We start from the raw sequence: 21,412 nt of genomic DNA, 5'->3' as shown, positions 1-21,412 counted from the left end.
TTAGATGTAACTCTTGAGTTAATGTGAGTTCTTCATTTTCAATGAGTTAACACTGAGTCCAAACTTAACTTGGAACTCGACCCTGACTGGTAGGGTAGAGTCCTACCCATCGGTGACGCCATCAATACTCGCATTAGGAGATCCAAAACAAATTTAAGATTTATTTCAATAAAACCACTAAATCAAACTACCTTGAAATTTATATTTAATATGTTATATTCAATATTTATTGATAATCTCTTTAAATCTGCCAGCAGAAAAAGTTACAAAACAATATGAATGATAGTAGAATGAATGGCACAACCACAGATTGTGTAGAATACGCAGTCACAATCAACAATACCATTGTTCTTCTCAAAATCAATCGGCTCCATTCAACCCTTTATTTACAAACTCAAGTCGTCTCAATGTCTGATAACGATTCTATTTCCAATTCAATTTATCGAGTTCAAGTGATAGACTATAATTGGGACGACTCGTGTTGGCACTAGTTCCACAGTTACTTGCAAATGCAAATTTGACTGGATCTTTTTTTTAATTGATTAAAGCTCAAATCATACTCTTAAGCTGTGGTACTGTGATCCACAATGAAACAGAGGGTTAAATTGAGCAGGCTATCGTTCATTAGCTAAACCGCTGTAAAGGGGAGCGTAGATGGAACAAGAGATAGCCATAACGAAATACAGCCCGGTTGAAGCTGACCAGAACGAGACTACCAGTAAGAGGTATTTCCATTTTGGAGAAGTGCGCCAAATATGAGAGCAATTTGACATCGAAAATAGTAGTGTATAACTGAAAACAAAATTATTCCCATATCGCAAGTTAACGAATTTCAAGAGTTATTCAATTTTTGGGAATAATTGAGCTCTAAATGGTTGTACCCGAGTGGTTTGAGTCGGGTCTGTTTTTGTGGTTTCGCGGTAGAAAGTCCCGAGCTGTTTACGAATATTGAGAAGAAACAACACTTCGAATTATAACTATTCATACATCATCTACACAAATATAGGGATCTAAAACTAAACATTACACATAGAAAACTAAAATGTAGAAAGAAAGAAAACTGTTTCATACAATCTCTGTCTGAAAAAAAAACCTTTTTTCTTTTGGCTGAAATACATGATCTTCAATTTAACTTTTCTCTTACATTCCGCTTACAATTTGACAAAAATAAAGTTCTCCAATATCTTTGAAGTTATAAATACGTTCATTTTATGATAGATAATATTACTAATAATCACTGGTATTTGGTATATCTTTAACCTGACCGTATAAAAACAAATCCCGAATTCATAGAACGCTGGTACAAAAACCAATTTACATAATTATATATCTAAACTTGACGATCTAAAAATGAAATTTACATTGATATGACTTACACAGATGCATTAATGAAGGAAAATATATCAAGTAATCTCGTAATGATATTAGATTCCCTTCCAGGAAAAGATGGCCGCTTACAAAAAGCCATACACAACACCACCTTCAAATTGCCTCCTATCACAATAGGTTAAGTTTTTTCAAAGATTTGTCATAAGCGGATTTATGGAGGCAGCCATTGTTTACCGTCAGGATCTATGTTGTATATGACAGGACGGAGTTGAATATTAGTCGCAGCTGATTCTGAAAAAATATATTTTGTTTGTTTCTGATTGATGAAATGTTCAATGATCAATGATGAAATACGCATAAAGTTAAACATTAAATGCATCTACGTAAAGAGGTTAGTAAAACGTCGCGTTCTGTTCAAACTGACAGTGAAACCTACTACGGTACACAGTGATAATCAAATCTAGAAGACTTAAACAATCTAATACTTAAACTACTAAAACATTATCAATGAATAAATTATACAGCCTACTTATTACAACAACTGCATTAAAGTTATTCACTTCTAACCCACAACTGTTCGACTGAATCTTACAGAGTTCAGAAGGCTGCATTATCTATTTCGAATCTACAGCAGTATAATATACAGTATATCTAATGAGATGCTAATTTGCATAAAATATGAATATTCAAATTAGGATATATCGTAACATATATATTCAACTATTTTGACAAAGGAAGAAACTTCTGCGATAAGATTGTGTTTGATCGATCGAAAACTGTTAGTCAACAACGAACAATCAAAAATTTCATCTTGATGGAAAATGCTCATGATATTTGATGTTGTAAGATGTTTATCTAATGAAGACCTGAGTAGTTTTTTAAATTCATTCTTTCGAGCGGTCGTTAATTCTCTCTATTTACACAAATATTCGAATCAGTTTTATATCATATAAACTCACATTCGATGGAAGCACAAGTTTTTAATACTTCGCGATGAATGAACGAAAATACAGTAAACCCTTCATGCCTGGAGGATTGGAAAACTGACATTCCAGTTTCCGAGGAGCTCGATGTAAAAAAAAGGACTTCAACACTGACAATAAGTGAAATAAGATAGTGGACTGAGTATCTATGTCAATTTCAGTGCTTATCAAAAGATATGTACATCGGAGATTTTATACTTTAGTCCATCTCAACAAAGGTATGAGACGGAGGCAAAGTTTAGGTTGAGTTATCTGAGGCAAAAGATACGTCAATCTTAAAACCAGAAATTAAGATGAGATTCAGTCAATCTCTGCAAACTTGTAGTTTAAGTTTAGGTCAGTGATTTGAGCTCACATTGAGCAAATGTCTATGTTTTGATAATAAGGCAGGGTTCACTGTATTTTATTACAGAAATGCATTTTCTTCCTTTTTTCATTCCATTTTTCTCAAAGGCATTAAACACTAAAGCATTACAATACAATATATACGCACCTAGCGAACAGGTTACAAATCATCTTATCCTAAATTCATCATAATTACATCGAAATAATAATAAATATAAATATTCAAATATCATAAATTTACATCAGAGAGGACAAAATAAATAAATATATGATGATAATCACCGGACAGTTAATTCAACGCGCTGGATCGTAGCGGAGAGGTGGCGCCACCGCACGCGCTGCCAGCCATCGTCGTGTCTCCGAATATGTTCGCGTACGAGCTCTTCAGGAATTGAACGTAGTTCTGCATGCTGCGGTTCGTGCTGTGAGATTGTTCCAAACGATCCTTCAAATCGTAAAGCCTCGAGTTATACCTTCTTTCGGCCTGCGACGAAAATACAAAAAACAGCAACGCGGTTAAAATGTTGTCGATTTGAGTCGAACGAACTTTCAAACAAAAATTTTTATTCCCTTTTTTTCTGAATCGAAGGAGTTTTGGGCGTTTTGATCAAATTAAAGGAGTTTCAAGCATATTTAAAAGTATTTTCGGTTTAGAATGAGCTAAGACTGAACGCACCTCTTCTTTCTCTCTCTTGATACGTGATATTTCTCCGCGTGTTTGACTGAGTTGCGCTTCCAGATCGAGGATTCGCGAGTGACATTGTCGCTCTTTCTGCGACGCTTTCTCGCGGGACTGCTCCGCCTGTCGTCGCGCGTCCGTCAACGAGTTCTCTAACTGACGAGTTAAACACGAGTTCTCGCGAGATTTCTCGTCTAGACGATGCTGAAATTATTCAGATAACATTTCAACATCTTGTAACGAAAAAATATTGATTATTCTTTAGTTCGATGTTATCCTGTCATTTTACCTGTCTATTTAATAGCATTGTGAAGCCTGTGATGGATTAAAGTGATGGTGACAGATACATTGTGTCATATAGATTCTATTCTAATAGACAACCTGGCAGTGTTTGTGGTTTGAGTAGAAATGATAGAATAGACTCTTAATTAAGTAAATGAGTGAATTCAGTTAAATACAGTAGACTCTGCCTTACTAAAAACATAAACTGCACCTTATTCGACCTGTTGCAGAGTAAGGTGCAGTCTAAAGGACAGATGCCTATTCATCTGTCTAAATGAAGCTATACGCGTGAGCGGAAGCATTGAGTGTAGCATAACGCGTTTAGCAGTAATGATAGTAGCCATGTATGGAATGATAAAAGCGCCGCGCACCTGATTAGTCGCCATGGTTTCCTCTTTTTTATTAAGCGCGTTTACGAGTTCACGATTTTGTTCGTCTGCCTCTCGTAATTTACGTTCTAACATCTCGAGAGTCGTCTGTAACGAACGGTTCTCGTCCTGCGATATGTGCCACTTGTCTCTCAACGATTCTAACTGTTTCGTTAAATGGTCGACCTACAAATATTTACAAAAAACACCAATCAGAGACCCGCGATGACGACTCATTCGAACTTATTGGGCTCCCTTTTTTTTTCTTATGTCAGAAGTCAGAATATCAAACTTATTGAATTTTCTTCAACCGGTGAAACATTTGTTATTCATAATCAAACAAAGTCGTATTTTGCTGGGCTAAAAACCCAAATAATCAATTACATGCAATATTGGGTGGGTTGAAAGCAATGATTGGAATGAGACGAAATCAAGTGACACATACAGTAACTCTCCACCAGAGATCGCAAAAACACAAGATGCATAAAATCATTGATACAGAAATACATTTGCTTCTTCGAAAAACCATGGGGTGCCTTTGATTGAGAAACATTGATTAGAAGAGGTTAAGTGATGCAGATAGAATATGTGTTGGAGAGCTGCCAACATCATGAGACAATTTTAAACAGTTCGAATAATAGAGATCATTTTGAAAATTGTCGAATACCCGTCTAGGGTTCTTCATGAAGTCTTTGTTCTGGACCCAGTTCCACAGTTTTAAGTTAAGAATTGACTCTAGAGTCAGATTTAACAGAGAATTGTGGAACCAGATCCAAATGGAAAAGGTTTATAATTTACAGTAAACCTTACCTAACTAGCAAACTTAGGAGTTTTGACTAACTCACACCAATAAGGCGATCATTTTCTGATTTTTTCTGATCTTATATTTCCAATTTTTAACTCGGACTGATTTTGCCGGTCCTGGGGCCAGTTGCTCAGAAGTAAGTGATCGATAAGCGATGGATAAATACCAAAGTATCAATGAAATTGTCAACTATCCCCCCGGTTAACTCTAACCACTTTTTGAGCAACTGGTCCCAGGTTTTTAACCCAGTTAGGTGAGGTTTACTGAATCTTGTTAATGTTTGGCAGCTTTGTGTTTATAAATAGATCCCTTCAACCAGACACTCATGCATCGTCCGTCCGTCTGCTCTTACAGCAGACGACAGTTTACCTTCTGCATCAGTTCGCGTAACATTTCTGAATCCGCTGAGCTCCAACCGCCGCCGGTCGTATCTCGTACCGGAGACTGGGGTCGAGGAGGCAGGGAGTAGCCCGAGTCCCATACAGGAGACCGGGACCGCAGGGGTGGTGGGGACGAGCGCTCCACGGCTGCGGATTGCGAGACCTGAAAATTTTCATGTGCTTTAAATGTTAGTTATGCGAGTACCGGTATGTTAAACCGAGAAATCCTTGAAACTGTGACGTGTTAAAAAACATTAATTTTAGAATTAAACCGTTTTTTTTAAAATTGTTATCCGTTTAACCATGAGCCAAGACTAGATACACAAAACACTGACAGCTTTCTAGAGGCCTAATACTAGATGATCTTACGGGTTACCCCTAAAACAGTGTGAATACCAGCTGATTTTACTGGTCCACAGAAGATCTTATGGGTTACCCCTTGATCATTCTGAATACCAGATAATCTTACGGGTTACACCTCAACAATGGCTAGATTATAGATTTCAAGTACGTGTGAAGTGTTCAACAATTTTGGTATCATCAGGCTCCTCAAAAAGCAAAGCCCTTGTCCAGGAGCTGGTTTCACAGTTCCACAGTTCTACAGTTTCACAGTCGTGGGTTGAGTACTGAATATGAACTGATTTTTGGGTGAACTATGGAACTGGTTCCAGCCCCTAGAACGAGACATCCCGAAAACCACCTGAAACATTGTCTGGAACAAACACACAGAAATCTGACACTAGAAAACGCGAAAATGTTAGTTTTAAGCGAAGCTACGTACAAAACGTAAAAACATCGACACAGAACGAGAAAAACAAATACTTCAGCCGAACAAAAATCTTAACAACGGGGTATGGGGAGTCCTCCCTTGTAGAGGTGCGACGAGGGAGTATAAAGGGGTGAGGGGAGAGAAGGGGTTCTCCTACCTTTGAATTTAACTCGGTAGTTAATCTCATCTGATCGATATTTCGACGTTCGTAATCGATATTTTTATCGTTTAAATCTTGCAAGCGAAGTTCGGTGGTTTTCAATAATTCCGGGAGCGGCTCGAGTTCGTGTAAACGTTGTTGTAATCGGCTACGAACCTACGAGACGAGTCAGTGTCAAATATAGTATAGTCATATCACATCATAGAATAACGCAGCAGCAGCAGCTGGACCAGACCAGTCCGGACTACCTGATATCACTGATTGTAGTAGATTTCAATAAAACCGAGAGAATTTGACAAAAAAAGTTGTACGATTGAAAATGAACTAGAAATTACACCGATTTGGAGAGTATAGTAGAAATGGCCTAAGTTGGACAGCTGTAACTCGGAAAATCGGCAAATTCGGTCGAAATTCTTACGCCAGTTCTGCTGTATTTAGATATTTTTGAGAGAAGTTGAACTAGGAATAGAAACTATTCTCAAATAGCAGTCGTAGTCAGGTCTGCTGCACCTAGTCCCTATAAGCATGAAAGACACCCTGAACTGTGCCCTTCAATTCAGAATCAGTGTGTTTTTCAATGTTTCAATGAGCTAGAATCAAATCTTGACCCACGACCAAGTTCTCATTTTTTAAATCAAGTTCATTTTCAATATCTTCGAATTAAAATTCTGAATCGGCAGAGACAAACAGGAGCTTGTCGCGCCTCTGAGATATTTCAGAATGTCATACATTACTCAATTAGCATAGAAAGCATAACTCAGTTAGTGAGATTCACTGCAATGTGAGAATGTTGCAAGGTAGGATGCTGTGTACTACAGTAAATATCATAGAATACAATATTTACGTGCAAGTGAAATACAATCCAAATAATTCTGCGTATATTTGTTTTACAAGTGTCAAATATTGCGGACAATATTCTTTATTCAGAGAAACATCGGTGAAATGATGGTAATTGGCAGCATGCGGTAGCTTAATGAAATTCTAAACCTACCAGCTACCGAGGTGTTGGTTAACCGCTTACTGTTAAAGAGTGCACAGACTAATGTTAAACGCTACAATGCCTTGGCTCATGGATCAATTGTTTTACTATAGTTAGCTTTCATTCTTAAACTATACAATTGAACCTCGTTATAACGAACTTGGATAACACTTAATCAGATAACAGGCCTGGAATTTTGTGACCAAAGTTTAGACAATTTTGATTAATTTCATACTAGATACAATGAACTATCGATTAGAATGTCAATGAAGAGATTTTCTGGTCTCCTGAAGTTCGTTGTAACAAGGTTCCGCTGTAGTTAACTTAACACATTAAAAATCTGTGTTGATTTCAAGTGTTTTTTCTGTATTGTTTGTTAGTTTTATTTCCTCTCGACGCACGGCGATAAATAAGTGAATTATTTACCTTCTCTAGTTCTATATCTCCCTCGCGTTGAGCGCGTGCTACTTCTTTCTGCGATTCCTCATATTTACCGATCACTTCCTCGGACTCGGCTCGAGATTTATTCACCTGAATTACAAAGAGATTCGTCGTTACGTTTCTACATTAGGCCTTATTCTCTCGACTTCATCAAATTCATCATTTTCAATATACAGCAATATACGCAAGGAAACCCCCTCTCTAACACCAGCCCCGGTATACCGACCTGAACGCGATATTCCTCGACCAAGTTCTCGTATTGGCGTAGACTCGATTTCAAAGTCGACACTTCTAACTCGGCCTGCGATAATTTATCTTCGATAGTTCCAATCGACGACTAAAATGCAAACAAACATCGAATCATTAAACATACACGCGCTGAATTAAGAGAATATGACTTCGGAGTTTTTAGTAACAACCGGAAGAGGGAAGGAGAGGGGGCTGGGAACAAGCAAAGCATAGGATTTAGGGGCTAGTTGCTCAAGAGTTGGTTAAAGATAACCGTCAGATGTATACCATAGTAACAATGAACTTTTATTTATCACAATGTCAACTACCAACCGGTTAACTCGAACCAGCTTTTTGAGCAGTTGCCTTCCCCTAGATTGTTTAGTAATTTCCAGTAAAAGGAAAGAATTATTTCACGATTCAGGGTAATGCTCTGTAACACAGTTTTCAGAACAACCATCAATTAGAATGAAGCGTATTTGGTTTTCTTTAAACACCTACCTACAAACAATATACAACTACATTACAATTAGTAAAAATAAATGGATTTTGATTAGTGAAAACAATCGCCAACATATCATTCAAAGGAAAATTATCTAAAGGTTAAATAGGTTTCCAGTCCCAAGTCCTTACACCGTGGAACTGGTTTTCGAAGCAAAAAAAGGTTTGGTAATAACACAGAACTATTTCACAAACGAACAACAAGAAATAGAAATGGCAGCCATAAAATTCATCTCTAAACTTTATTTCAATTTTTCACAAACAAACAAAATAAACAACATTTTCAGTAAAAGGAAATCAAACAGTAACATCAACAGTAACAGGAAACAATAGGTTCATAATTCTAAACGGTAACTAAATCTAACTCAACACTTTTCTGAGTTATTTTTTACCTTCAAACGTTCGTTATCTTTAATAAGAACCGCGTTTTCGGCGACGAATTTTTGAGTTTCAGATTTCGCCGCGTTCAACTGTTCGTTCAATCGGTCGCATTCCGTCTGTTGAGTTTCGAATCCTTTCATCGCGACGTTAACCTCCGCTTTCAGCGAGTCGTTCAGCGACTGTGAACCGGTAAACCGACCTCGCAACTCGCACAATTCATCGTTAGCGCGCTGCAGCGCCATCTTTATGCCAATGATAGAAACAACACGAGTTTCGGTAAAACTTCGATTCAAATTCAGGCAATTATGAAGTTTTTTCAAGTTGAGTTAAATGATCTTTTGAAAATTATGCCGTTTAAGCTAATTACTTCCAAGCCGAGACATCTATTATCCAGACCCAGTGGTCAGTCATGGCTAAGCTTTAGGACCAGTCTATGTCCATCTTCGTTCTACAGTCAAAAAAGTCTTAAAAGACCAATCTCAATATTCGAGACCATTTTTGGATTTTAAAGTCAGGACTGCCAAACGGGCCCATTTCACCTGGGGATCAGTGCAGTCATGACTCAACTTCAAAGGTGGTGTTAGATCTTAAGACTGATCTTCAGTCATATTGGCTGTCGTGACCATGCAACCACAACTTAACAAGAAGTGGTGTTCAATCTTAAGACTGATCTAAACTTATTAGATTGGCTGCAGAACTTAAGTGGCCTTAAGTTGAGACTGGTCTTCAATCTAAGCCTTGACCAAGCAACCACCAGGCCCTGATTATAAAAGTGTGAAACTTTGTCTCTCAAGTTTCCCCGATGTTTTTATACCTTTAACTCTTTTCGTTCCGATTTCAAGTTGCCGTTTTTCATTTTCAGTTTATCGAAATCGAGTCGAAGCTGGTCGACCTGTCCGGTCAGACGACACGTATCTTTATTCTTCGCGTCGACTCGCTCGAGCGATTTATTCAAATCGTCGGTAACCGACGCGAGATGCATCTTTAACACAACGCATTGTTGATTGAGTTCGTCGACGTGCTGCAGTAACTCGCGGTGATTCTCGGTCGCCGGCGTCGTCTGCTCGAAGGTCGTCATCGTATTCTGCGCGTCGGAAACAAACGTCTTATTTCAGAACAAAAATCGAGGATTCGAAAATTCCGACATTTTGAAATGTTCAAACGTATTTGAAATTTAAGGGTAAGAGATTACGTAATCACGATCCAGCTCCATAGCTTTTAGTTAAAATTTGGCTAGGGTTAAATCATCGGAAATGAATTCAACCAATTCGGCCAGGAAATATGGAACTGGGTCCGGGCTCCAGTCTCCACACAAGGAGACTGGACCCCATTAATTAAAGAGATATTTTGATTAGTAAATTTTGACTGTTCTTACTGACAACAGCAGCAGCAGCAGCAGGAGCAGAGGCTCATTGGATGATGGAACATTTTAGACAGGAATTAGATATTTAGAGGAACATTCTAACAGTATACAATATATGAAAGCCTAATCTGAGGAGAGGAACTACTTATCATATCATACATATACTATGTACACGAAGATCTGTGCACATTAACCCTTTCACTTTCACATCCTACAATCGGTGGACATACATGTATATTCAAAAAATTCTGAAAATTCAACTACCCAGTGCCGACTCAGACAACCCCACATACCTACGATTTCACGATGCTAGCTAATCAATAAGTAAGAAAATACGCGGCACCGCAAGGTAGATGCAGTTTGTGGTGGGACAATCAAACACCATATAGCGGGGTAGATGCTGTCAGTGAAAGGGTTTTGAGACAGTAAGGTAAAAAGCATGTTCGGTACTACGCGGGTCTAGTGATACCTGAAGTGCATCTCTTTCACCCAGTAATAAACAATTCCTAGAACGCAACTCCTCGAAATCACGTTTCAAGTTATCGTTTTCTCGAGTCAACGCCGCCTGATTGTCGGTCAGTTGTTGGTTGTCTAGGCGACATGCCTCCATGCCTCTAATCGCGGCGTCTAACTCCGTTTGAATCGCGTCGACTTTAGCCTCGTGGTCGGCATGGTCACGAGCGTATTGTTCCGTACGCGTTTTCAATAATTCTTTCTCCGATTTCAATTCATGCTTTTATCGAATAAAAGTACAGAAAAATAAAAAAATAAACTGAAGATACATAAATTTCCAGATAAAAATCTATAGTTTAGAAGTCCGGAGGCCTGTTGCACAGTCAAGGCTGAAATCTAACAGGTCAAATGTTTTAAGATCAGTTTTGGACTCTCAAAGTCTGGTCTATGCAACTGGTTCCACGGCCAGGTATAAGTTTGAAGCTCATTTTTATTTCATGGTCAATCCAACAATTTTAAGATTCAAGATCATGTTCTATAGCCTTGAAACAGTGATAACAGTACGTGACAAGTGATTTCAAATTCATCTACAAATTTCAACTTTCAAATTTAAGAGAAATCTATCATTTATAATGTGTGTGGGCTTCTGGGCCTTTAAGGTTATAAGATATCTTCTAACCTCAATAGTTGTTTAACGTGTAATTAAACAAGCAATTTTGTAATTCCTCCAACTTCTTATCGTAAATCAATTCCTAAATATTATAGGTACCATCACCCAAAGAGCCACCAATCAAATATCATTATTCTAATAAAAACTTTAATTTTGCGAACTCTCAAATATACCTTCAAATCCTGATTTTCATTTATCGCGTCCATATTTTCCGATCGCAGTTTCCCGACGGTCGACTTCAACTGGTCGACCTGTTCGGTCAAACAAGTCGACTCGATTCTCTCCTTCTCCTGCCCCCTGGCGGCGGCTTCGAGATCGATTTTCAAGTTTTCGCATTTCGATTTCAGCGCGGCGCATTCTTTGTTCAACGCATCGATTTGAGCGGCGGAGAAACTACGAGATGTTTCCAGTTCAGACTTCGCGCAATAAACAAAAACAAATCAATCATAACCCGAGTCCACAGTTGTCGTTTGAATCTAACTCTAGAGCTAAGCCTTTTCCAATTAGGTTTGACTCTACAGTTAAATAACAATTGTCAATTGCGGAAATGGATCCAGATCATATTCAATATCTTATTCAAATTCAACGAATCTCAAATGATGAATTTTGACGAAATTAGATCCAAAATTGATTTTGACTACAGCGCATACGAGAGACAGAAAGAATAGGTTTTGCTGGAGAATCTATGAAGCCATAAATGATATCCTAGCAATGTATTCGAACCAAATTTTCATTTTTCAATTCACTCAAAAACCCTGAGTGATTCTATTGCAATCTACGTATCTAGTTATCATTTCATTGGAAGCAGAAACTTCGTAAATTGTAAATCTCAAAACTTAAATCAGAAAATTTATGCAAAGCATTTTCCAAATAATAAGACTATAGCTAAAATCATGCCTCAAAATGCGAACCCAAAATATCAACACTCAATTTGCAAACGACCAAAAAACCCAGGTACACAACAATCTCGATAAATTTCCCTGACTTTTCCCTTTTTTTTAGCTTCATTTTGTTTTTACAAAATCCAGATTCCCCGACTCTTTTAAAGATAAGAATATTCCCCAAATTTTCCCTGATCTCCAGGTAAGCGGCCACTTTGTGTTAGGATAGTTTTAGATTTAGAGTGTGGAACTGGGTTTAATGAGAATACCATGCGTGCGAGTACCCTACACTAGTGAGTACATGCACATCAGCAGCAACAGCAACAGCAGATTGACGAGTACCTTCAATTGATCTCGTTCTAGTTTCAAACGAGTCGAATCGGCGACGAATTTCTCGACGTCCGAATTGAGATTATTGATCTGATCGGCGAGGCGTCTGCTCTGAAGTTGATGACGCTGTTTATCGTGATTCGCCGCGTCCAGACTACGACTCAGTTGCTCGTATCGCGCCTGTAACACGGCGCCCTCCTGACGCAGTTCGTCCGCCTGACGTTTGAAATCTTCTTTCATTGAATCGAGTTCGGTCTTTAGGAATTCGAACGAGGTCGGAAAATGATGAGTAAAATTAATTCAAACTCTCAAAGTTACCCAAACGCACTGTTTTAAGGAAACCTTTATCTCCTAAATATTGCTAAAAGTAAGTCAACCCTTGTCTTTTGTCTCACAAATGCGGCCAACTTGAAGAAATTGGCAAGTTTTCAAATGAATGACCCTCTTCGCCAATAGCGGAAGATCATTGTGCGAGCAGTTTGATCCGAGTTGTCAATGTGGAAAAAATATCCAACAGAACACTTGAAAATATGTGTGTAGGACACGATCCAGTTCCACGGATGTCGCTTAAAGCTTCGCTAGACTCAAACACCGAATATCAACTACCAGGGCCTGCAGTTGCTCAAAAGCTGGTTAAAGTTACCCGGTGGACAAATACCATCGTCTGATTCATTGCGGGATTCATTCGCCTGTTAACTTTTAACTATCGCGCAACTGGCCCCAAGAATGTTATTTCAACTCTACAGACAGCTGTGGAACTGGCTCGAGGACTTTAGCTGTAGCTCGGAAACAAATAGAGGAAACATAGAAATTGCTAATGATATAAACTGAACTGGAGAAACACTGATAATAGATATAGATATACGGATTACGACGTAGATAATGAGATTGACGTATTTATATCAGGGTCAGCCAGGGGTAATACACATTCTTTAACCTATCGTTCGTACATGTAGCTATCATCCTTGAAAATCCGATTGGAGCTGGTTCCACAGTTGTGCGTTGAACTCAGAACTGTGGAACTGAGTCTTGAACGCTATTACAATCCCGGAGAGTTCAAACTTGAAATCGAAAAAAAAGTTTTCGTCGTAATGAGTTTTGAATTTTTTGAGAAACCGAGGCCGGAAGAGTCAGTTAATCACGGCGTTTGAACTGAACTGAAACTGAACTTTCTGAAGGATGATATTGACATTGTATATGTTATATATAAGATCTAGTTCCACATTGTAAATATGGTTTAAATACGACTCGCTGAGTTCTATAAACATAATCAGAACCGATAAACTACCGGTAACGAGGACCCATTGAGTCACGCTAAACCATACGAACTGCGGGACTTCAACCACTAACACCATGATGTTTAATTGAAATGATTCTCTCTCTCACCTTCAAACGATCGTTCTCCAAACGTAGCGTATTCGCCTCCGATGATTTATGTTGTAGTTTCATGTTTAAACCGTCCTGTTGCGACTTATTACGATCGTCGGTAGCTTCTAACATCGCTTCCAACTCGGAAATACGACTGTTAAAATATCATAGAACGGACATTAGACTCGAGCTCGATCTCTGTTGAGATTTTTTGTAATATGAAATCAAACGCTTACTTTCTCAATACAGCGTTATCGGTGATCGTTTGGTTCTTTTCGCGCGATAATTTCTCGATGCGCGCTTTAAATTCGTCCATATGATTCTGAATTTCGGCGAGTTGAGTTTCTTTCTCCAGTAATTGCGAATTCATGATTTCCATCGCGTCTTCGCTTCTCGAAGCTCGCTGCTTCTGTACCCTAGAAAAAAAATAAAAATACGAGTCAAAACGAATCCCGAAATATTTCCACGACCTAATAGCCGATTGGAAATCATAAATAACCACAGGGAGTCTACTATATTTGGAATGCTTGAACATTTCTTTGACTAAATGGCAATATTACTGTTTGTATTGTTTGAAGGAGAGTTAGATCAATATTACGCAATGTACCTGGTAGCTTTCTTCAAAGCCTCTTTATCTCTTTCCGCTTTCTCCTTCGCTTGACCCAGTAACTCCTGTAGATGGTCGACTTCGATCTTTTCCTGAGCTAACTGACTTTCCATTCCCTGATTTACGACGAGAACGATTCAACAATCATCGCCCGATTTCATTATTCAAACAGAAATTTGTGAAAATCATTTTTAAGTGTGTATACATACCCGAACTTGTACGGCCAAACGATTACAATCGGCTTCTTTAGCGCGCAGTTGTTTTTGTAAATGTCCTCTTGTCGATTCCATCGAACCCTGTAAACTCGCCATAGCTAAATTCTCATCCTGGTAAATAAACAATCGCAGCAATTCTATTGAAATAGATATCTATATTGGGTCAGAGTTTACAGCAAAAAATCAAACAGTTTCACGAAAAAGTGTAAGCCAAAAACGGTCGAGTTTGAATTGTCGTCCTCATTATAGCAATTACACCAAATATGAAGAGTTCAACTATTTTGTGAAAATGGGCCCAGGCCTTGAAGCGGAGCCAGATATACGGTTTTCTGTTGCATTTCACTCGAGGGCCAAAATTACTTGATTACAAATTTTCTAACCCTAGTGGAATTTCAACCATGAACCGTGGAAACGGACTTGCGACACACTTACCCTTTGAGCTGCGAGTTGCGCTTTTAATTCTACCATCTCGCGTTCTTTATCCAGTGAACTCGCTCTCAGTCGCTGTGAAAACAGAATCAACATCGAAAATAAACGATTTGCTCGTTTGGAAAAGAGCTGCGCTCACGTCGGTCCTCTTATCATTAGTGTTATCAGTAGAGTTATAGTGAGTAAAGGTTCATTAGATCTAAAGGTTATTTCTATCAATTACAAAGCTTGAAGATGTATTCTGCTACCTCACTGTCATCAACTACAGGCTACTGGGTCCAGTTTTACAGTCAAAGCTTACGTTTAGAATGTGTTTCAACTTTTTTTGTTCTACAAATAATTAAACAACTTAAGACCAGTCTTAGGAACTGGTTAAGTGATGACCGCGCAACTGGGCCCTGGTTTGTCAGCAGACAGCGACACAAGATGAGCTTCATCCCAACAGAAAAACAGTGAAGGAATGCGAAATGAAACACTCATTGGTTTTTTTCAATTTCATTGTAATCAGGTGCGGCTTTAGGAGTAACCATGATAACAGTTGTCATGTCAACTAGGTAGCACACGGTGTTATTGATTGATCGTCGTCGTTAGTAACCTGATTAGAATCGTCTGTTTCCGCTAATTTCCTCATTAAAACGTCTCTTTGTTCGATCAGCCGAACTCCGGCGGCCTCTTTACGATGAGCCTCTCTCAGCAGACGACGTAGATTACGATTCGTCGATTCGAAATCAGCCAGTTTCTCCATCAGTAACTCGCGCTGTTTAGCGATCAATGCACTGTCAGACGGACTGATTCTCTTCTCCTAAAACATGACAGAAATAATACATTAAGAGACAATTAATGAGAGGGAGAGGGAGAGGGAGAGGGAGAGGGAGAGGGAGAGGGAGAGGGAGAGGGAGAGGGAGAGGGAGAGAGAGAGGAAAAAGGAGAGGGAGAGGAAAAAGGAGGGGGAGAAGAAAGGCGGATTAGATTAATCAGAGAAATCAATAAAATCAAATCGAGTTTCCATTAAACAGAACCCTGGCTTGAGCTTGGTTTAGACCTAATCTAACAACGTAAGGCCAGTCTAAAGCTCGTTTTGGTTCTATAACAAATCTAACAACTTAAAACCAGTCTAAGCTCATTTTGGTTCTATAACCAATCTAACAACTTAAAACCAGTCTAAGCTCATTTTGGTTCTATAACCAATCTAACAACTTAAAACCAGTCTAAGCTCATTTTGGTTCTGTAACCAATCTAACAGCTTAAGACCAGTCTAAGCTCATTTTTGTTCTGTAGCCAATCTAACAACTTAAAACCAGTCTAAGCTCATTTTGGTTCTATAACCAATCTAACAACTTAAAACCAGTCTAAGCTCATTTTGGTTCTGTAACCAATCTAACAACTTAAAACCAGTCTAAGCTCATTTTGGTTCTATAACCAATCTAACAACTTAAAACCAGTCTAAGCTCATTTTGGTTCTATAACCAATCTAACAACTTAAAACCAGTCTAAGCTCATTTTGGTTCTGTAACCAATCTAACAGCTTAAGACCAGTCTAAGCTCATTTTTGTTCTGTAGCCAATCTAACAACTTAAAACCAGTCTAAGCTCATTTTTGTTCTGTAGCCAATCTAACAACTTAAGGCTAGTCTTAAGATCCCGCACTAAGTCCCCGCTGTACAACTGATCCCGGTACGATATACCGTACCTCTCTGAGACGACGTATCGCGTCTTTCAACGCGGCGCACTGTTTCGCCGCCGCCTGTCCGTCTATTTCAACCTCGACGAGTTTCTTCATCAGTTCCTCTTTCTCCGAGGTCAATCGATCCTGTTCGGCTCGGTTCATCTCGGCGTCGCAGACACGCTCTAAACCTCGTTCCATGCTGCGTCGCAAGATCAGATTCTCGCGTTCGGTTTCTTCGAGTTCGTCTTTATATTCGCCCAGTTTTTCCTCCTGTTCCTCGAGAATCCGTCGAGATTCTTCCAATAAATCGTCCTTTTTATCGACTTCTCGTAAAGTTTTCTGTAATTCGACCTGTGAAACAAAAAACAATCGTTTCATGGGTCAGTTTTTTTATTCTCTAGACACTTCGCTACAAATTCCCCTGCTGAGTTTTCCCCGATTATTCCATGTGATGACTAAAAATTCCCTCAGTGAATCAGAGAAATTTCTAGGTTTAAACGTTACAATTCATTCATTTTTCATTGAATCACTTATTGATAAAGAAACACAAGTAGTCAAAAGCATTACCAGATCTCCCCGAGTTTTCCAGATTGTTCATAAAATTTGTCAAATTGCTCAAATTTTCCCTGATTTTATTCTAGATTTTTTGGTTTTTATTCCGCGAGTTTTCCAGGTCAGTGGCCACCCTGTGAGTTCATATTGTTATGATAAAAAATCCCACGCTAAAGAAGCAAAATAATTCCTCGAGTTATTGATTCATATCCAATGTTTCGACTACATCCTAATAGTCATCTTCAGGAATACTGAATTTCACTCTTATTTTCTTTCCTAGAGTGTGATTTTTATACTAAACTTTGTTCTGCCAACATGAAAAGAGTTCGTTATTTTCATCGTTACCTCATTGCGTAAAGTTCCCATTTCGGTCATCAAATTATCGATTTTATTTTCGTATTGACGCATTTTATTCTCGACCTGATCTTCTTCATCGGTATCGAGTTCCCCGCCGGATCCGCTACGGGGCTGATGTATTTCTAATCTTCCTGATTTACCCTGAACAAACAGTGAAAAATTAATCATATTTCCTAAATCCGTTTCATAATTTCATCGGAACCAGAAAAGATGTTTTATTGAGCACTACTTGATTTCAGCTCGTCAGCCCACAGTTCGACAATTCTGATCTCAAAGTTTAAAATGAACTGAGTTGTTTTTTTGGATTCCTTGTAATTCCTGGTGTTGAAATATTTAGATTGTACTAATATTAACCCAAGAATCAATTCTAACTCATAAACTGTGGAACTGGATCCTGAGGTCAGAGTTAACTTTAACTCACAACTGTGAAACTGGCCATAGATTATAAGGTATATTTTCAAAGCTGATTTAGTCCTAATTTGCTAAATCTATGATATGAAAAAGTATAATCACTTTTGCTCAAGATTGTTTTAACTGCTATGTCAAACAACCAGTGATTTTATATATAATCAAGGCACTAAAACAGTGACATAAACCACACACGCCAGGGCCGACAAATATTGGCTAAAATCAACCACCTGTTTATTGACGTGGAATGTGTGTCATTACTAAGTCAATTTCAATAAACTAAAACGGCACAATCTTTCATTCAGTTTTCAAGCGAAGAATGTTTTACAATTATACAAAGACAGTACCGACGACTTACTAGGTGAATGTGTGTACAAACTAGACCCTGTCAAAACAATAATACAATTCATTCCATGACTTTCTTTCATAAAAAAGAAAAGAAATATAAAGCGTCCCTCGATGAGACTGAATTCTACTGTTTGACGGAGCGATATTTAAACAGCATTAACTCTGAATTGAAGGTCGATTGTATTAAACATTACTACATCGTAGTAAACTTGACATGTTGAATATTTTCCGACAGGCCAAAAGATGATCTACCATCAGCCCATAAATTCAGCTTCATTATTGAAAGAATATTTCAATCCCGTTTGTGAAACTGAATCCAGGACCCAGTTCCACGGATCTCCAGAGTTTGAATCTAGAATTAAGATTTAACCCAAAATTGCGGAACCTTGACATGGTCCAAAACGAGTCAAATTTGTTCGAAAAATTAACAGCTATTTTTTCTACGCTAAACTTACCAATAATTTTTTGCCAGTTCAGCTTTCTCAGAATTTTCACAGTCCTCGAATTTTTTATTCTCAATTAAAGTTATCGGTCAACTTTAGTTTTCATTAGTTATCTAATCTTAGTAATTAATATCTAGCATTTACCCGAGGATTAGTTTTTTTTGGTCAAAAACTACATTTCGTTTTAGAATGCAAACTAGCGATCAGGCAGATTTTTAGTTGTTGTTTAACTATGTCTATAGTTTTAGAATTTAATAAACTACTGATAGTCGAAATTCAGATTTTTAAAGAATTGCAAGCAGGAAATTCATCAAACAAAGCAATTAACAAATTATGCAAAGCGAAAAAAAACACGCAAATAAAACATGCGAGAAATGGAAACAAGACGTGAAATTATTTATCATTAGATAATTCAAATATTTCTGCATGTAGTAAGATTCAAGTAATTTTCACGATTTCGATCTTAAAATGGTCACTTATTCTAATACATCCAAATTTATCAAATTTTGCTGTAAATATCGAAGTTGATTCTAAGTATCGGTACATACCTGCCAAGTGAGTGGTTTAGATCCTCTGGTTGATTTACCCGGGGGTGGGATCCACGGGCCAGGGGATGGGCTACGACATCTCGTTTTCGCTAAGGCAGTGCTCGACCTCAAATTACTCGCCTGAAAAAAAAGCAGTGAAATGAAACGAAGAGTTCAATTGCGACCCATAACGTTATGGCTTGTCCGTTGACCTACCTCTGCTGCTCCTTTTCGACTTGCTGCTCCTTTTTTAATATGTACATGAACCGGCGTCTCCTCGTTAACATGTACATGTACCGGCGATGTACTGCGTTCTCCTTTTCCGATTGTCATTTTTTCTTTTCACAAATTCAGAACTGCAACGAAAAAAACATCAGTTCGTAAAATTTGGTGGATAAATAGGGCCTAGTAAGTAACAATGAAATCTTATCCACTGGTTAACCTTAACCAACTTTTCAGCGACCGGATTCTGCCTGTTACTCTTACAGAAATCTAGTTTGAATGTGCCGACAAAATGTTACTTAGTCTATACCGACATCTCTAATCAAATATACATTCAGTGCCCTTTGAATAAATATGGATACCGATAAAAGGCCGACTCATTCTTCACTCAGTGACTAGTAATTAAAGGACAGATAGGCCTAGGTGGCTGATTTAGTCCATTAGACATTATTACTAGGCTTATGTCCATTGATATAATTATTGTTTGTATCTAGCCTGTATTTTTGGACTATGAGGGCAACAGACTGAACTCCTATCTGTATTAGCCTATATAAACCACATACTCCGAGGGTGGATTTAGGGGGTGGACCACTGTCAGGTGGACTAGTCCATCTCCTTCAAAATTCAATGTGCCCTCCAAAGTCTTTTGCAAAAAAATCTTTAAAAAGTCGAAATATAAATCCCAAAGGTGCACTCCTAAGGGCAAGAAGCCTTGTTCTATCTTAAATTTTCTGTTCACAGTGCCGCTAGTCTTTCGCACTTCCAGCCGACAACATTCGATTTTCCCTAATAGGCTAAATAAAGATTTCTTAGAATTGAATGCTTGAAAAATCTGACCACCATTTCAACACATTTTTCCAATGTAGCAACTGCCCTCTCTAATGTGTCAGAAACTCAAATCTTTAAAATCTTACTCATAAATAAATGAATTCACAACAAAATCCTGACCAAAATTTACAGCTTTCCTCAAACTCACCGTTATTAGATAATCAAAGCTTCAATAACTCGAGATTTTACTGCACAATAAATTTAATGAATTCACAACCACAGCTGAGTTCAAAACACCTTACACCACACGCTAGCCAGTGATTGGTGATATACAGTTTGTGATTAGTGAACCCCCGAGGGTACTATCAGACTATCAAACAGGCAGGTTAGTACGTGTAAACATGCATCTCACAGCCTGAGTCACTGAGTCCTCTGTGATTTACTCATTTTTCTGCTCAGTGAATCCAATAATTAGTAAGCGTGAATTGTTTCCTTAGTTAATTACAATGTGTGGTGTGTATCTAATTAGCCTCAAGTTTCAATCATGCTCAAGGTGGTAGAATAGGCCTAGCCTATAAATGATTGGTCACCTGGAAATTTGTAAACCATAAAAGTCTAAAAATTCTCATATCTACTTTAAAAATAAAAAAGGCTCAAAATTAAGCCACTTCTTAGGAATAGCCTTCGCTTGTACACTAGGCCTACTTACATTTTTTTAGAGGCCTATTATTAATTAAAGACAGCCGTTTCATGAACGAAGAATTTAAGGAAGACCTTTGAAAAGTTTCAACTGAAAGTGAAAGGCTTATTGTACAATTTGATCTAGGCCTACCGATAACTGTAGGAGAACATAAAGAAAGAATATCGAGGCCTGGGGTTATAAACAACAACAACAACAACAACAGAACGGTGGCTCAAAAAATTCAAAATACTTCAACGAAAGTCGGCATACGATACACAATACATCAATTTCATCCAAACATTCAAAAATAAATTCTTATTTTGTGCATTTACGCCGCAAAAATCTCCACAGTTACATTCACTGGCATAAATTCCGATATTACACAAAGACTTAGGTCACTAATTACCTGCGGTCGGTATGATTTTATCCTAAAAACTTGAATTTAGCCGAGGTATTAAACAAGTTGAGGCAGAACATCGAATATTCAAAACGGT

At 38.1% G+C, this 21,412-nt stretch overlaps 1 protein-coding gene across 2 annotated transcripts; it reads right to left on the bottom strand.

The window, feature by feature from the left end:
- Positions 1-241: 241 nt before the first annotated feature.
- LOC141908997 (uncharacterized) lies at positions 242-21,410 on the bottom strand. Of its 2 annotated transcripts, XM_074799315.1 has the most exons (20): positions 21,325-21,410; positions 19,463-19,602; positions 19,268-19,387; positions 17,509-17,661; positions 16,636-16,962; positions 15,542-15,748; positions 14,950-15,021; positions 14,512-14,628; positions 14,303-14,418; positions 13,932-14,111; positions 13,714-13,849; positions 12,340-12,582; positions 11,290-11,532; positions 10,463-10,726; positions 7,747-7,857; positions 7,506-7,610; positions 5,161-5,334; positions 3,990-4,172; positions 3,334-3,540; positions 242-3,141 (listed from the first exon to the last, which is right to left on the bottom strand). In XM_074799315.1, exons 2-20 carry the CDS (start codon positions 19,577-19,579, stop codon positions 2,947-2,949), a joined length of 3,270 nt encoding a protein of 1,089 aa, XP_074655416.1. In that variant the 5' UTR covers positions 19,580-19,602; positions 21,325-21,410; the 3' UTR covers positions 242-2,946. The 2 variants fall into 2 exon arrangements, with proteins under 2 accessions (XP_074655416.1, XP_074655417.1); XM_074799316.1 differs by lacking the exons at positions 19,268-19,387; positions 19,463-19,602; positions 21,325-21,410 and adding an exon at positions 18,732-18,857.
- Positions 21,411-21,412: the final 2 nt, after the last annotated feature.

This window comes from Tubulanus polymorphus, chromosome 7 (genome assembly GCF_964204645.1).
Source record: "Tubulanus polymorphus chromosome 7, tnTubPoly1.2, whole genome shotgun sequence".
In the NCBI taxonomy this organism is placed as follows: domain Eukaryota; kingdom Metazoa; phylum Nemertea; class Palaeonemertea; order Tubulaniformes; family Tubulanidae; genus Tubulanus; species Tubulanus polymorphus.
The sequence above is the reverse complement of the archived record's forward strand: the minus strand, read 5'-3'. Positions and strand labels throughout refer to the sequence as shown.